This window comes from Colobus angolensis, unplaced genomic scaffold (assembly GCF_000951035.1).
Source record: "Colobus angolensis palliatus isolate OR3802 unplaced genomic scaffold, Cang.pa_1.0 Scaffold309, whole genome shotgun sequence".
NCBI classification, from domain to species: Eukaryota; Metazoa; Chordata; class Mammalia; order Primates; family Cercopithecidae; genus Colobus; species Colobus angolensis.
In genome coordinates this window covers 3,060,490-3,078,759 of record NW_012116366.1, presented here as the reverse complement: position 1 = coordinate 3,078,759, position 18,270 = coordinate 3,060,490, and the positions used below count along the sequence as shown (strand labels likewise).

Sequence of the window (18,270 nt, the reverse complement as noted above, 5' to 3'; positions counted from 1 at the left end):
ATTTACTGTCCACATAATAGTTAATTTTTTTTTTTTTTTTTTTTTACGGGGTCTCGCTCTGTCACCAGACTGGAGTGCAGTGGCAGGATCTCAGCTCACTGCAACCTCCACCTCCTGGGTTCAAGCGATTCTCCTGCCTCAGCCTCCTGAGTAGGTGAGATTAAAGGCACGTGACACCACGCCCAGCTAGTTTTTGTATTTTTAGTAGAGATGGGGTTTCACCATATTGGTCAGACCGGTCTCGAACTCCTGACCTCGTGATCCGCCTGCCTCGGCCTACCAGAGTGCTGGGATTACAGGTTTGAGCCACCATGCCTGGCCTAAGAAATCTTCTGACATCATATGTGTGTGTAAATGTATATATATTTAACTTATCACAAAACATGAAGAAGATAAAACGTTATAAAATGTTAGGTAGGAGGCACAATACCTTTGTTTCAATTTTATCTTTAGTATACACTTGCATTGTGTTCTTTGAGCAAGCTCCTTTATCTACTTGAAACTCAGTTTTATTGCTTGAAAAACAGGAATGTTGGCCAGGTGTGGTGGCTCGTGCCTGTAATAGCAACACTTTGGGAGGCTGGGGTAGGCAGATTGCTTGGCCCAGAAGTTCAAGACCAGCCTGGGCAACATGGCGAAACTCTGTCACTGCAAAAAATACAAAAAAATTAGCCAGCCATGGTGGCACATGACTATAGTCCCAGCTACCCAGGAGGCTGAAGTGGGAGGATCACCTGAGACTGAGAAGTTAAGACTAAAGTGAGCCATGATCGTACCACTGCACTCCAGCCTGGGCGACACAGTGAAACCCTGTCTGAGAAAACAAAAAGAAGAAAAGAAAAGAAACAAAACAGGCCAACCGTGGTAGCTCATGGCTGTAATCCCAGCACTATGGGAGGCCGAGGAAGGCGGATCACAAGGTCAAGAGATCGAGACCATCCTGGCCAACATGGTGAAACTCCGTCTCTACTAAAAATATAAAAATTAGCCAGGTGTGGTAGCATGCACCTGTAGTCCCAGCTAAATGGGAGGCTGAGGCAGGAGAACTGCTTGAACCCGGGAGGCAGAGGTTGCAGTGAGCTGAGAGCGCACCATTGCATTCCCGCCTGGCAACAGAGTGAGACTCCATCTCAAAAAGAAAGAAAGAGAGAAAGAAAGAAAGAGAGAGAGAGAGAGAGAGAGAAAGAAAGAGAAAAAGAAAAGAAAACTAGGAATTTTAATGATACCTACCTTATTAGAGTTATTGGTTAAGACCAGTTGATAATTTCAAAGCACTATACAAACTTTAGGGGTTAGCACCACACCACTTATTCAGAATTAATTTTATTTACAATATAGTATATCTGAGAGTTGAGAAATAAGTTTAAAAAGTCTGTGAACAATTAAAAAATAGGTATTATGTATTATCTTGTGAAAATCCATACATTTCATTAGTAGACCCTCAATCAGATGCAGAATCCATTTTTATTCTGGTTTTACCAGCTTTGATACCTATAAAACTGGATCATAGATCAGTTAGACGTGATAGAGTCTAAAGTTCAAGCTAGACTTGATAGAGTACAAAGCAAGAAACAATTTTTTTCTTCCTCACCATTGCCCTTTGAAAGGACTGTGTTGACGTTCCTATTTATTTTATTGGATAATATCTTGGTCATGTCACATAGCTTTTTTTCACTCACTTTCAGATATTAATAGTTTTATGTTTAGGTACCGAAAAGTCTAGTCTAAACTAAATAGAAACTGCAATCTCTTGTTTAATCTAAAAAATTTCCCCTTACCCTGGTTTAGCTCTGGTTTGGCTTTAGAACCTATTGAGGCTCAGGAGACATGTTTGCTTCTTCTTTACTCTTCTGCTCCTTCCTCTTCTAATCACTAGGCAGCTTTACCGTGGGGTTATATAAGGGACAGAAAAGGTCTTACTCAACTGGTGCGGTGGTCATTTGGCTTTGATGTTTCTCGGGTGTGGTAGATGCCCAATGATGGCTCCTAGTTGACTGCTTTAGTCTTTGCTTTTTAGGGCCTTCCCTCACTGGGGACTTTCTGTTGTGCCTTTTATTGATTCAGGAGGTATTACTTTAGCTGGCTGCTTATGACTCCCCTTTAGCTACTTCTGGTGGTGTGTACCCCCAAAGACTCTCTCAGGTGGGGTTATCTGGTCCCACATGCAGACCTCTCTGAGAGAGCCTTTTCAAGACAACCAGCCTACCTGGCTTTCATGGAATCTCGTTCACCCTGGAGGAACATGCAATCTTGTGGAAGTAGAATTTGCTTGTACTTTAATTCTCTTTACTCACTCTAGCCTTTCACCTGTACACTTTCCAGGCAAATATCAGGCTGTGGTCTTTTTGTTCTCTAAATTCCAAGACATCCATATCCAGTTGTTCTCTCTAAACTGTCTCACTTGACTTTGAGGAGGAAATAAGATATGGTGGTAAATTTATTTTATGCTCACGAAAAGGAAAATAATCTGATGGATTAATTAAGAATTCAAATTGACGGTCTTCCTTCCCTGCAAGTTCAAGCATTGAGTGTACATACAGCTTAATAAAAAATGAATTGTAGTCATGCTGATTTGGGATTGGCATACTTTATTTGGTCACTGACTGAATCTACGTGTAAATTTCAGGATCCTAATTTGTCATTCTCATTGAATTATTTTCAAAGTTAGGTTATGTTAGTCTAAGTATATACCTTTAAATGTCCAGTTTTATATTTGCCTCATGTGATTGGTCATTAGAGCAGGTTAGTTTGCATTAGGAATTTTATCCTCAGTGTATCTGCAGCTGCACCTTTTGTTTTCTTTGGTTATGACCAAAGAATGAGGCAAATTGGCCTGATGAACAGGAGAACCTTATGACTTAAAAGAAAAATATATTCTTTCACAGTTCTGGAGGCGAGAAGTCTGAAATCATAGTGTCAAGGGTTCATTCTTTCTGGAGGCTCTAAGGGAGATTCCATTCCATGCCTCTCTCCTAGCTTCTGGTGGTTGTCAGCGATTTTTAGCCTCCCTTGGCTTGTAGCAGATCATTCCAATCTCTGCCTCCATCTTCACATGGCATGTGATATTTAGTCATTATCCAGAATATAAAGTTTATAAGCATGAGTTAAAAATTATAAATGTGTAATTTTAGATTGTTAAAGTTTTAGAAAAGCAAAGGCACGAAAATAGTAATATGAAATAAGAAAAAGCAAACTATTTCTTAAAGTATTTGACTCAGAAAATTTTCTCCTTTCTGTAGCTGTTGGAAAAATTAGAGGAAAGCCTCTTCCATTACTCTTATTTTTTGAGGCCCTCTTTATCACAAGTCATGCTTTTCGATGTCCTGTTGATGCAGCTCTAACCCTGGAAGGAATCAAATGTGGATTATCGGAAAAACGGTTAGATTTAGTTATCAATTGGGTTACACAGGAACGGTAAGCAAAATTAAGCTTTTAACTTAATTTTGACATTTGGTTAATAAAGTTGTTTGTTCTAAAAATATTAATAGTTTTATCAATATGTTACTTGAACATTTACTTCAGGTCCCTATTGCAATTAATCAGAAAGTGTTTAGTGGTCGGGCATGGTGGCCTATGCCGCTAATCCCAACACTTTGGGAGGATCGCTTGAGGTCAGGAGTTCAAGACCAGCTTGGCCAACATGGTGAAACCCTGTCTCTACTGAAAATACAAAAATTAGCCAGGCATGGTGGCCCGGTGCAGCAGCTCATGCCTGCAACCCCAGCATTTTGGGAGTCCAAGGTGGGCAGATGACTTGAGGTCAGGAGTTCAAGACCAGCCTGGCCAACATGGTGAAACCCCATCTCTACTAAAACTACAAAAATTAGCCAGGTATGGTGGCACACGGCTGTAGTCCTAGCTACTCGGGAAGCTGAGGCAGGAGAATTGTGTGAATCAGGGAGGCAGAGGTTTCAGTGAGACGAGATCGCGCCACTGCACTCCAGCCTGGGTGACAAAGCGAGACTCAGTCTAAAATATATATATATATATATATGGATTTAGTTTCCTGTAGAAATCTAATTTTCTTAGCAAATACACAACTACATTCCAAATAACTTTATTTTCATATGGACTATTATCGGGGTGATAGAAATTGACAAGAGTTATCAATAGACATAGGCAAAGGAGAGGAGATCCTTTAAAGTAACATCTGCGAGAAGATGGCTCCCATCTAGAGCAGAGAACACAACAGCATCATTTCAACCAAATGTTTGACTTTTCTGGTCTATGAACTTTCCTCACTAGTTACACAGCTGCAAAGGGTGAAAATCCTATCAGGTCATCTAAGAAACGAATCTTAGGTTTTCCTGTAAGTTTTTTTTCTCCTCGTGGATACTTCTGGCTATAAGTAGAACAATCACTATGCCTGCTGGCTTTTCATAATTATGGGCAAACCATAAAGCAATTGTAGGAATGATTGTAAGTACACACTCACACTGGGGATATACATATTCATATACATATCTATCACAATTATAAGCTTGGGAGCAAGTAAAGCTTTCATAGAACATTCCTGTGTGAATACCTTGGGGTAGGGCAGAGTCAGTATTCAATTTTCACACAAAGAAGAACCACATCTTGGCTGGTTGCAGGAGCCCACGCCTGTAATCCCAGCACTTTGGGAAGCCAAAGCAGACGGATCACCTGAGGTTGGGAGGTGGAGACCAGCCTGACCAACATGGAGAAACCTTGTCTCTACTAAAAATACAAAGTTAACTGGATGTGGTGACACCTGCCCGTAATCCCAGCTACTTGGGAGGCTGAGGCAGGAGAATCATTTGAACTCAGAGGTTGCAGTGAGCCGAGATTCTGCCATTGCACTTCAGACTGGGCAGCAAGAGCAAAACTCCATCTCAAAAAAAAAAAAAAAAAAAAAGAAAAGAAGAAGAAGAACCTATCTTAGGGCCTGAGAGCCTATTCCCATGTACCTAAAATTATCGTGTTTGGCAAAATTATACAGTTTATTCAGGCATTGACTTTATTTAGAAATGTTTTGAATTTTGTTAAGCCTTGAACAAAACAAGAAAATCAGTTTTGTTAGCTTATAAAGAAAATTTGAAGGCTGGTCATGGTGGCTCATGCCTGTAATCCCAACACTTTGGGAGGCCAGGGCAGGAGGATTGCTTGAGCTTAGGGGTTCAAGACTAACCTGGGCAACATAGGAGACCTCATCTCTATGAAAAAAATAAAATAAAACAAAATAACCCAGACATAGTGGCACATGCCTGTAGTCTCAGCTACTGAGGAGGCTGAGGTGGGAAAATCACTTGAACCTGGGAGATCAAGGCTTCAGTGAGCTTGAGCATGCCACCGCACTCCAGCCTGGGCAACATAATTAGATGTTGTCTCAAAAAACAAACAACAACAACAAAAGTATACACTGGGGAAAATGAGAAAATTATTAAACGAATTATGTTAAATTTATTTTGAAAGTCTATTTTTTAGTACCACTTATAGGTCATGTACTCTGTTAGAGTGGTCATTTAAAATTGCTGTTATAATAAATCAGATTTTTATATAGTCTTGAGCCCCTCCCTCATTGATTTCTCACAAAAAACATTGGAATATTTTTCCCAACGTAAGAATAAAATAAGTGTGGAATGTTAAGTATTACCTACACAACAGAGCCAGTTGCCACAGAGTAAAAGCTTGCGTTGCTTTTGACATACTTTGTAATTTCCTGTTCTGATAATAGGACTAATGTCAGAGAAGGAAACCATTAATTAAAATGAAACTTTATAGAATGTGTGAATGACATCTTTATCAGATGAATAAAAGTATGTATATTAACATTGTCATCTCAACAAAAAAATTGACCAACTATGTAACTCGTTATAATAAGTGTAATCTCTTTTTTAGTACTGGTAAAATTGACATTACAATTTGAAAATAAATACTTCCAAACTAAAAAGAAAAAGTTAATCTCATCCCAAAATACCCCACAGACACACCCAGAGTAATGTTCAACCAAATATTTGGGCACCTTCTGGCCCAGTCAAGTTGACACATAAAATTAACCATCCCAGGAAATGTGTGCTTCCCATGTCTGCAACTTTAGTGTTTGTGAGTCAGGAAGTTTTGACTGACTTGATTATCATGAACAGGTAGGACTGTTGCTATATAATGGAGCAGAAAGGAATATTTTTGGCACTCAGGTTCCCTATTTCCTTGAAGAGAACTTGACACTTGGATTAAGGTGCAGATCATTTACTAATAAACTACACCTCAGGAAATTTTTTAAGGAGAATGAAATAGGATAGGACTTAGAAAAGAGCCAAACAAGGATGTGAACTCAGTTCTAGTCTGGTATTAGCCATTATCACAGGGAGAGGGTTATAGAGCATAGACATTGCACAGAGTTCTTTCCTTTTATTAAGGGGCTGGCCTTTTGTAACCCATGTCAGTCAGTCCCTGGGGGTTGAGTGTAGACTACTGGGGGTTGTGGATAGGCATAATTCTCTAGGTAAGGAGGCTACAGACACCTGAGGACAATTCTTCAGAGAAGGGGGCAACTGTGAGCTGTTAGTAGTCAGCTGGAGAAGAGGCACCAGTTCAGTAAATGGGACCTGGATGAGGCACCAGAACAGTGTCTACCATAACAACAGAACAACTTATGAAGATCAGTCAGAGAATAGATAGCAGCTGCTTATACTGTGTCTTTGTGAAGATGGGCTGGGCTGTGCATATTGGAAGGCAGAGTAGGGAAAGGCCTCCCTGTCATCTGTCCAGTAGTTATAGCCTGCTGCTGGCAGCATAAGGGCTGTGCTTACTTGGCTCTGAATGCATAGGGATGTAGAACACATATTAGGGAATAATGAAGAGCTCTCATCTTTAAGAAGGGTATCATAAAGAGATAGATGGACGTTAGTAAGCAAGCACTTCCTAAATAAATTCATGACTTAGAAATGTCCCAAACATAAAAATAGTAGGTTTGCATACGACTGCCTACCACCACTCATTTCAAATTCACTGTTTCCCCTATACAACTTGATAAAGCTATCTTGATGGCACTATTTACCAGTGCAAAGTGTTTCTCCCATCCATTCTTATGACCTTCATTTACTGTCCACATAATAGTTAATTTTTTTTTTTGAGACAGAGTTTCACTTTTGTTGTCCAGGCTGGAGCACAGTGGTGCAATCTCGGCTCACTGCAACCTCCGATTCTCAGCTTCAAGCGATTCTCCTGTCTTAGCCTCCCGAGTAGCTGGGATTATAGGCATGCACCACCATGCCTGGCTAACTTTTTGTATTTTTAGTAGCAACGGGGTTTCTCCATGTTGGTCAGGCTGGTCTCAAACTCCCGACCTCAGGTGATCCACCTGCCTCGGCCTCCCAAAGTGCTGAGGATTACAGGTGTGACCCACCGTGCCTGGCCTGTTAATTTTGTTTTAGGAAATATCTTCTTCATATGTATACCCTTCTTTTCTCTCTTTGCCCCCTTCTCTCTTTCTCTGCCTGATCATGTTTCTACACCCTCCACAAAAAGTACTTATCAGGGAGCACTGGAAATGGTTTGGACTTGATGACATCATCAGAAAGTGTATGTTCTTTACCAAAACCTGTTTTAAAAAGTTCTAGTGCAAAGACACTTCAGACAAGATTAAGTTTCTTACACATAGTGATGATTCTTGACACATTCTACCTGTTAGTTGTAAGAATTTAAATTCTTTAATAACTATGCAGTTCTGTGTCTACATGCATTGAGGAAATGCCACTAGTTTTAAGGATCCTGAGATAATATAACAGGGAATATTAAAGGCAGTTCACATTCTTCATACTTAGTCTCTGTTTCCTGGCTTCTGCCTCTGATTATCTGGCCTCTATCACATAGCTACCTTAAAAAGCCTTCCAGTTCATTCCCAGAAGCTCAGCATAGAGCTAGCTCTTTAGCAGCCTGCCTAATGGGCTAATCATGGCTCTTTTAGTCATTCTTATCTGTGAAAAATCTGATCACTTGGTCTACAAAGTCTAAATTTTAAGGAACCATCCTTTACTGGTATTACTTCTCTTAATTGCAGACATTGCTCCCAGAAGAAGATAAATATACTCGGAAATTTTAACTTTGCAAACTCAAGCCTAGAAAGTAACAGTAAATAAATTTTATGCATGGATTTAGAGATTGTATATTACCTTTATTTTGACATTAAAAATTTTTAAACCAAATTTATAATTCAATATGTCCTAGATTACTGTGGGGTTAAGCATATTTTATTTTATTTATTAGCTGTTCATATTCTCCAGAGTTAGCCTGGTCTCAGATCCACTTTCAGAAGTCCCAGAAACAGTCCTCTTTGAGTTAGGAGTAAGGATGAGAAAACCCAACAAGGGGACTTTAGGAAGACAGAAAGAGGGTACGATGAGGTGATTGGAGGGAAAAAGGGGGAGGGAACTTCCCTGGCCCACTTCCCAGCCCTGGCCTTCTCTGAGGTGGTGATCCTTAAAAAAATGGCATTAACAAGATAAATAAATACTAAAATACTGGCATTATGATTTTGCTACAGTATTTCAGTCACTATATAGACTGAAATAATTAACTTGTTCAGCCTCAGGAATTGTGGCAACTGTAGCTACTAAAACCTATATTTTGGTATTAAAGTGTGGAAGTCAGAGAACTGCTTAATTAAATAATTGATTTGTACTCAAGCTGCCTTTTGATTTAGACTCACCCCTCTGCTGCCCACCCCAATAAACACAGAAGGCTTTATTTACTGAATTTTCAGTAAAGAGACATTTTGTAGGGGGTTCAGGATTTCATTTTAATGTTACCAGCATTTTTAGATGTATACAGACACCAATATCATATGATTGCCGTTATTTTGTAACTATTATTTAAAAATATAAAGTATAATTTTCATACCACTAGTAATTAGAAGTGCTATCTTTAATCATGCACAGATGGTCTTTTGGCTATGCTTATAGTTTCTAGGTGAAGTTACTCTGATAGTACAACAGATGATTAACTTCAGTTGTGTGTAAAGGTGGTACACTAAAATAGGACAAGTGAAATCTATTCAGTTGACCCATCTCAAAAGAACTGCTTCTTCAGTCTTTCCTAATAGGCACAATTATGTCCATTTTCCCCTCTTGCCTCTTAAAAATCTATAACAAATTTAAAAAATAACAGTGCTGTCGCACTTTCTGTTTTACTTTTGGTAAAAATGCTTGCAATATCTACCTCTATGAGCTGAAATTGTTGTCACTATCTATAACCAATATTTAATAAGCTTTTATATTCCATAGGGTTTAGAATCTCGATAACTGCTTGAGAATATTAAGACCCCCAATTATGAGAGCATTTTTGTTTACCTCGTAATTTTTAGACCTATCAGTCTTTTCAGGAGAGTTTTAATCCTTGTTTGTGGTTTTTTTTGAAACTTGAGCTTTTGAGGAGCCAAAATGTCTTCCTCCAAGTGAATATACACTGATTGTTTTTTGTTGTTGTTGTTCAGATATGTTTAATTTCTCCTACATAATCAATGGCCTATTAAATTTGTAACTTGGAATTCTTACAGGCAGTAGAAAATCCAGTTCTACTGTGCTGAATTTTCAAATATTTCAGCCTCAGCCACTCATCAGGAATTTTCTAACGTATGTCTTATTGATCTGCTTGTTCTAGACTGACATTTTCTGAGGAGGCTGGGGATGTGATTTGTGATTATGGGGAGCAGGATACTTATAACAAGGCCAAGTGCCTGGCTTTAGCTCAAATTATCTACAGTGAATGTGGCCTGCACAAGAAAGCTATTCTTTGCTTGTGTAAACAGGGTCAGACTCATAGGGTCATGGAGTACATACAGCAGTTCAAGGACTTTACTACCGGTAAGTTAAAATGTCTACCATTTGTATACATTTGAATTCTGGACTTTAATTGTAAGATTACCCATAATAGCAGGCACTACTTTAAACTTACGTTATAAAATCAATTTTATATATACCAATAAGTGGGAAATTTATTTTGTAATTTTTCATGAACATAGGTAAGCTGGAGCTGATTGGCTTTCATGCTAGACGTTCAAAAATATGTATTTCCTCAAAATAAAAACATTTAATAAACCAGATAGTCCTGGAAATATACAGTTTTAAAGATAAATTTATACAGAATAACATACTACATATGTGATTTTTAAAAATAACTTATTCGTAATATTTTATTTTATTTTTTATTTATTTTTTGAGACAGAGTCTCACTCTGTTGCCAGGCTGGAGTGCAGTGGTGTAATCTTGGCTCACTGCAAGCTCCACCTACTGGGTTCACACCATTCTCCTGCCTCAGCCTCCCAAATAGCTGGGACTACAGGCACCCGCCACCACGCCTGGCTAATATGTTGTATTTTTAGTAGAGATGGAGTTTCATCATGTTAGCCAGGATGGTCTCTATCTCCTGACCTCGTGATCTGCCCACCTTGGCCTCCCAAAGTGCTGGGATTACAGGCATGAGTCACCGCGCCCAGCCTGTGATATATTTGAAGTGTAATATAAGCATTAGCAATGAAGAATTTCTAATTTATTTCAAAATTTTAAAACACAATTGAACAGTAATCTGAGATTACAATTGAGCAGTCATCTGAGAGAACTGTGGACCTTAGGGTGACCCTAGTTGGATGAGCAGATCTCTTACTCTGGATCTAATTGGCAATAACTCTGAGTACAGGCATTGCTGACATCTCCCCATCTCCCAGGCCAGTGCCCGTCCTGATTTGCAGGCTATGTATCCCAGTTCTAAGAAGATGCAAAATGGAACCAAACATAGCCATTTTAGGTCACATTCTTCCAGGAAAAAGGAGTTTTAGTGGTTGTTGAATCTGGTCATTTTCAAGCAATTAATTGACTTTTTCTTAGAATCTATGTTTTTTTTAAGTTACAAATTTCTTCGTTAATAACACATACCCGATACTATTATTGTAATAATAGCTAGGCGTTTTTCCATGGATTATCTCATTTAATCCTTATGTTGACTCTATGAGGTAGATTTTGTTATTGTCCCATTTTATAAATGAAAAAAATAGTATGTTTCCATACAGAGGCTAAGGCACAGCTAGAGGTAAGTGATTTGGTTATGTAGTGACAGGACAGAATCTGGCATAGTAGGTATTAGTTAATATTGTTAATATTCCATTACCTAAGTGTACAGTTTCAGTTTCTGTGTTGTTAACTATTATTTTTCCATAGATAAGAATTGTATTAGTTAATGTTTAGACATGGGATATAGATTTTAATTACTTTTAGGATTTAAAAATTTTAGGGATAGGGTCTGTAGTCCCAGCCACTCAGGAGGCTGAGATGGGAAGATCACTTGAACCCAGACATTCTAGGCTACAGTGAGCTGTGATTGTGGCACTGCATTCCTGCCTAGGCATAAGAGTGAGACCTTATCCCATAATAATAATAATAATATTTTTAAAAAGAAAATGGATTTTGAAATATAGTAAGCAAAAGGGATACAAGGAGTTCAAGACCAGCCTGGGGCAACATAGTGGGACCCTGTCTCTATATATTAAATACATTTAAAAAACCCGAGGCTTTCAGAGTTAAATTATGTTTATGGTAGTTCTTGAAAGGCTCTCAAAGTTATTCTGAAAATTACCTCTATTGCGGCCCCAAAATAATATTTTTACTTAAACAAATTTAGGCAGTTAATACAAAGTTTACAAAATTGAGACTATAGAGTGGGGCACAGTGGTGCATGCCTGTAGTCTCAGCTATTGGGAAGGCTGAGGCGGGAGACTGCTTGAGCCCAGGAGCTTGAGGATATAGTACACAATCATTATGCCTATGATGAGCGATGCACTCCAGCCTGGGCAGCACAGTGAGACTTTGTTTTGAAAAAATTTAAGAATACAAATCATAACTGTAGCTTTAGATTACCTCAGTGGTTAACTAGTAGATTAACCCATATGGAATTGTTTTTTTTTTTGTGGTCAAATACAGGCAACTTCATGTGGCTCCACCTCTAGCTACTTGAAATAGCTAATGGCTTCTTAAAGTTTTCATTTTTGAATTTCTAAATACTTGATAGTTTTAGGGAAAAAAAATTACTGAATTGCATTTTCTGTGCAAGGCACAGAAAGACATTATACTCACCAGAATTTGGTCCAAATATGAGCAACAAGATATAGACAAACAAACTGTAGTATTAGATGGAACCTTTGAAATTATCTCCACTTCGGTGGCTCACGTCTGTAATCCCAGCACTTCAGGAGGCCAAGGCGGGCGGATCACAAGGTCAGGAGATCGAGACCATCCTGGCTAACATGGTGAAACCCCGTCTCTACTAAAAATACAAAAAATTAGCCAGGCATGGTGGCAGGCACCTGTAGTCCCAGCTACTTGGGAGACTGAGGCAGGAGAATGGCGTGAACCCGGGAGGCAGAGTTCGCAGTGAACCAAGATCACGCCACTGCACTCCAGCCTGGGCAACAGAGTGAGACTGTCTCAAAAAAAAAAAAAGAAAGAAAGAAAAAGAAACCATATCCAATTCTAGCGCTTTTCAGATGTGAAAACTGACTTCCAAAAGAGTAAGTGACTGATGGAGCTATGATTAGAATTCAGGTTTCCTGATAGCCAATCTACATTTTTATTATACCACATTTCTTTTCATTATAATTATTGGATTGTATTTTGGATACTCTTATGGGTAGTTTTCCTTTGTTTTTTGCTATGCTGAGCATGATTTTTTTTAGAGGGGCTAGGGGATAGTACTGTTGAGTTTAGGTTGGAGTGGGTCATTGAGGGCTTTGAAAGGATTAGAAAAACTGTTGATTGGCAGGTATAGACATTAGCTAGTCCTAGTTTCTAGTTGATTTATCATGTTAGGATGTTGAGATAAAGTTCTTTCATTTTTGCCTTCAGATGACCTGTTGCAGCTATTAATTTCATGTCCCCAAGTTGAATTAATTCAGTGTCTCACTAAAGAGTTGAATGAGAAACAAACATCTTTATCTTTTGGTCTTGCCATACTTCATCTGTTCTCTGTAGATAAGAAAAAAGTTGGCATTAAGCTACTTCAAGAAATAAATAAAGGTGGGATAGGTAAGTAGAGTAAAATGTTGTGAAAGAAATAGTAGTGGGTTATTTAGGGAGAGGTTCAAGATGATTATGCATGAGTTAACTCAAATTTCCCTAAGAGTTCCTTCTTAGCAAGAGTTAACTTTAGGAGTTTATAAATATAAATATTACCATGTAAATAATAATCCGTTGGCAATAGGATATGTTTCTTGAGAGAATTAAAATGAAGAAAGAATCTTTATGAAGCCTGAGGGAAATGTTACAATAATTGTAATCACTAACACTAAAAACTTTATATATATTGACATGTGTATATTTAGCTATCTTTTATATGTATTTTAAATGTTATGTAGATATAAACTATATGTTTTAATTCCTGAACCAAATGTCTGTGTGTTTACATATGATATTCACTCTGAACCTAACTCTGCTGTGGATTAGAGAATAACTAATTAGGCTGGGTGCGGTGGCTCACCCCTGTAATCCCAGCACTTTGGGAGGCTGAGGTGGGTGGATCGCTTGAGCTCAGGGCTTCAAGACCAGCCTGGGTGACATGGCAAAACCCTGTCTCTATGAAAAAAATACAAAAATTAGCCAGGCGTGGTGGCATGCACCTGTAGTCCCAGCTAGTTGAGAGGCAGAGAAGGATCGCCTGAGCCCAGGGAGCTCAAGGCTACAGTGAGCCGTGATTGTGCCACTGTACCCCCTGCCTCAAAAAAAAAAAAAAAGAGAGAGAGGGAATAATTAAAACTCACTTTTATTTTCTTTTCATTAATTTAATATAGGAAGTTGAGCAGACAACTTGATTTTAAATTACTTGAAAACATATTTTGGAAGATGACTATATTTTGAAATTATCATTACAAATATCAACTAAAATATTTTTGTAGAAAAATGATAATTGTGGTAGAAATAAAATTATAGTGATGACGGTGTTCTAAACAGTGGTTCTCTTTTATGAAGTACCATAAGTAATGCAGGTAATAGATAAGAAATGAGTTCCATAAATTGATAGATCACTAAGATATTTTTAAAAGTAAATAATATTAAATTTCTTTAACAAAATGATTTTATTTCCTTAAGAAAAATATTTGTCATAGAAGCCCCATCATTAAGAGGTCTCCATCTAGAGACAGGATGAAGAGTTTGTCAAAGAGTTTCTTAAGTCCTTGGGTTAGCACCACTAAGGCATTTATATAAGTGTTTGAAATCATGAAAACATCACCTATAGGTCCACAGTTATTTGATAGTTTCTAGTGGTGCCTTATAGACTCTTTGAATAAGAATGAGCCCACATTCGTCACTTTCTGAGCTCCTGCCTTATAGCCTTCAACATCTGCTACCATAACAAGAAGGCAATGAGTGGAGACGTGGAATGTGAGAAGTGGTAGAGGGTTGAATTGAGACATGAAGAGGTTAATGATAAGGGAGGAGAAGAAGGAACTAACACGAATACTTACCATGAGCTAGACTGAGCACTGCATGTTATATCATTAGTCTTAGGGGAATCAGGTAGAGTTTAACAGTAACTGAGTTGAAATTATGTCCTTTTCTATTTTTGAAGAATCACTAAAGTCTGGATTATCAAATAAGTGCCATACTATAATATTGTATTTTTTTCCTCACAGATGCAGTAGAAAGTCTTATGATAAATGATTCATTTTGCTCCACAGAAAGATGGCAAGAAGTGGCAAATATATGTTCACAGAATGGCTTTGACAAATTATCTAATGACATCATGTCTATTCTTCGATCTCAGGCTGCAGTTACAGAAATTTCTGAAGAGGATGACGCAGTCAACCTAATGGAACATGTGTTTTGGTAGTTCTATATCTTAACCAGCTGAGGGAGCTTGTACAACACTTTACATATGCTGGTTGGGCAAACTGATTTTAACATAACTAACTTATAAATAAATTTAGAGTAAGCTCTCAGAAATAAATCACACTTTTGTTATGATGACATTTCGATTTGTCTTTGAAATATTTATACCATTGCTTCCTTTTTCCCATATGGTCATTTCTTATATTGAATCTTGATAAAATCCAAGATTATAACTTTGTGCGAAACAGTGTAGGCATTTTTATCTAAGGACATAAGCTAATGTCCAGATATATTACTTTCTGGTGATGTAATATGATAGCAAGAACTGAAGAAGGTGCAGATAGTAGCCTGTGTGTTAGACTGTCTTCCCAAACGTGAAATGCTCAAGCCTACTTGATAAGAAAAGCAGGATATCATTTCAAGGTTGGACTTGCTGACAAAAACCTAGAGTACAGTAATTTTGTACTGCTGATTTAAAGATGTGCCCCATGCTTTGATATATATAAATATGGCAAAGCTTAGGCTTCTAGTATAAAAGCTGGGAATCTTGGCATATTATTACTTAGAGAGAGGACCAGTCGAATTTTGCACAGAAGTAGACCTGTGATACCTATATGTATGGAAAATATGTCATAAGAAGTGGTTTTGGATGATTTCAAGTATCTGAATAAGTATCTGATTGAAAACTCTGAAAGCTCTGTGCCATGGACAGGTGTAATATTTAAAATATTTAATGATTAGTATGGCATGGGCACAAATCGAGCAGAACAGATACCCAATTAATCAGAACAGCCTTTAGGCCTTATGCCACTCCAGAGCATGCTAGCTAAATGTCAGCCTGGACCATGGAACATGGTTAAAATGAGCTGCTGGCTGGGCGAGGTAGCTCATGTCTGTAATGCCAGCACTTTGGGGAGGTCGAGGCAGGAGGATCACTTGAGCCCAGGAGTTTGAGACCAGCTAGGCAACACAGTGAGATCCTGTCTCTGTTATTAAAAAAAGAAAAAAAATTTTCAAGTAAAAAATGAAAATGAGCTGCTATTAGAATAAGAGCAAAGAGCATAACTTTTCCCCTCCTAAACTTAAATTGCAGATGTATTTTTATGTTATAGTGGAAAGAAGATGAACAGGGAGTCAGACAGCTTCATATTAAAATTCTGGTCCTACCTCTTACTCATTTATAAAATATGGGCAGTCCTCTCTTAGGCTTGTTGTGAGGATTAGTGATAATGTATGTGTAGTGTAAGTGTATAACATGATAGAGGAACTTCGTAAAAGATAGCTATAATTCCTTTGTAATAGGCCCCAGAAACACACATTTCTCTGCTTAGTTTGTACTTACTAAATCCCACATGTCTATTCATTTGTATTTATATGTTTATCCTTCTTTAAAGTATTTGATATATTGGTACAACTTACTGCTGATATTATCTGTCCACACTCGTATTAGGGTTGCCTGGCTTATTTTATAAATTCAGAAGCATTCAAGCTGAGTTTTTAATTTTTCCATTTGGTGCTAAACAGAGTACTGGATAATTATAATTCAGCTTTCTAAAACACAGCATTTTTAAAGTAATACATGTGCATAGTTTAAAAAGCAATTTATTACTAAAAGGCTTATCAAAATAATATTTTGATTTTTGGCCTTCATGCTAGCTGTTGAAAAGAGCAGATAAAGGATGGAAAAAAGGAATGGAAAGGGAGAGGTATTTCAGCAGCACTGGTTCTTTGTGTACCAATGGCTTAAAACCTTTTTTTTTTTTCTTTTGAGACCTATATTATTGATAGAAAGCTATTATGTGTCCGTTGACAGAGCTTAGAAAAAACATGTCTCCATGAAAGCCGGGAGGATAAAGTAGGTATATGAATCTAGAGAAAGCTTAAACAGCCGTTGTTGTTGTTCTTCTAATTTTGCCTTGTTTTTCCTTTGCTCATTATTACTCCTTCTCAGCTAGCATTGCCTTTGGCAGCTTTCCCAAGGAAAGTGAAAGTTGTTAAGTGAATATAAATTAAAATGCCTGGTGATGGAAAATGGAGTTGGGAGGAAGAGCAAGATTATAAAGTTAAATGAGAAAGGAGAAAGAATTGAGTTGTGAGCTATGGAGGGCTTTGAAGCTGTCAGAGCCTCCGTGTAAGCTACACTGAAGGAGGTATAATCTGGGCCTCAGCACAGAAACCTGCATTCTAGACCAGCCCCACCACTGTCTAGCTACGTGTCCTTTTCCTCATGCTTAAGATAAATTTATTTTGACTAGATAACTCCTCTTGTCATTTCCAACTCTAAAATTCAGTAATTCTGAAAAGGTACAAATTATTTCCCAATGCTTCTTGACCTTCAGCCTAAATTTGAAATACTACAATTCGACATCAGCATCAACAACATCTACTGAATACCTATTTTGCACACAATTTCTGCTAGCAAGATTACAACTTCAATGGAAACACACAGCATATTTTAAAAGTTACTACTAATAATTCCTTAGCATTATCTAATAGTCCATTCAAATTTCAACAGTTGCTTAAAAATGCCTTTTAATATTTGAAATGTTCCAATGAAGATTTAACCAATGTTCATGTGTTCCATTAGGTCTTGCTGTCTTGAGTATGTCTTCTCTCTTTTTTTCCTCTTGCCATTGATTGCTTTACATAGCAGTTGCATAGCAAGGGCCATGATGAAGTAAGTTTCTCTGATTTCACATTAGGTTTTCTTTCTACCATACCATTGAGGAAAGGAAGATATTTCTTCCAAGATTTAATTGTAACTAGTTACATTTTTGTTTATTGTGGTCGTGCATGTATCAGAATGAATTTCTATTAAATTCATTCATTTGGAAAGGTTTAGAGACGTTCTGAAACAGAAATCTAATCTAGTGAAAAAAAATTTCTTAATATTTAGAACTTTTCCTAAATCCTGAATTAACTAAGAAATCACCATTAAATTAATCACTGTTTTAACTTTACAAGATGAAAAACTGATACTTTTTAGGTGCCTGGAATTCTGTTGGATTGCTAAAGCATATTTTAAGTCAAAAATCATAGCAGAGGCCTTATTTTTTCTTTTAACTTTGTACATTTCATAGAAAGCTCGTACGTTTCTTCCATTCTTTCTCAGAAAAAAACAGCATTTAACAAATGTTCAGTGTAGCACTACTGAAAATCTAAAACTATCAATTTCCTAGTAGTTATAATTTGTTGTGTTCTTGAATAAAAATATATTGGATACATAAAAAAGACACTGTTATTTATATAATTTTTTCATTGTTTTAAATTGATAATTATCTACAGGTACCCTCCCTACTTAGAGGATCTGTGTCTACCTATAGAGGTCTGGCACTACTGAAAATGAGTGAAATGTATCACAGTCAGGGAAAGGAGGCTCTGAGGACTTTTTGAAAGGGACAATTGTGATAAATTCCAGGCAACTTTTATTATGCAGGAC

The 18,270-nt window shown here is 37.5% G+C and overlaps 1 protein-coding gene across 2 annotated transcripts in view; it reads left to right on the top strand.

Annotated features, from left to right (window-relative positions):
- CLHC1 (clathrin heavy chain linker domain containing 1) overlaps window positions 1-18,062 on the top strand; it is a 72,587-nt gene extending 54,525 nt beyond the window's left edge. Inside the window, exons 8-11 of one of the 2 annotated variants that reach the window (XM_011950595.1) lie at window positions 3,240-3,414; window positions 9,619-9,821; window positions 12,852-13,031; window positions 14,636-18,062. In XM_011950595.1, the coding sequence (XP_011805985.1) occupies window positions 3,240-3,414; window positions 9,619-9,821; window positions 12,852-13,031; window positions 14,636-14,832 (755 nt within the window). In that variant the 3' untranslated portion in view covers window positions 14,833-18,062. The remainder of the gene's footprint in view (window positions 1-3,239; window positions 3,415-9,618; window positions 9,822-12,851; window positions 13,032-14,635) is intronic. The other variant, XM_011950594.1, reaches the window with a different exon arrangement.
- The last annotated feature ends 208 nt before the right edge of the window (window positions 18,063-18,270 follow it).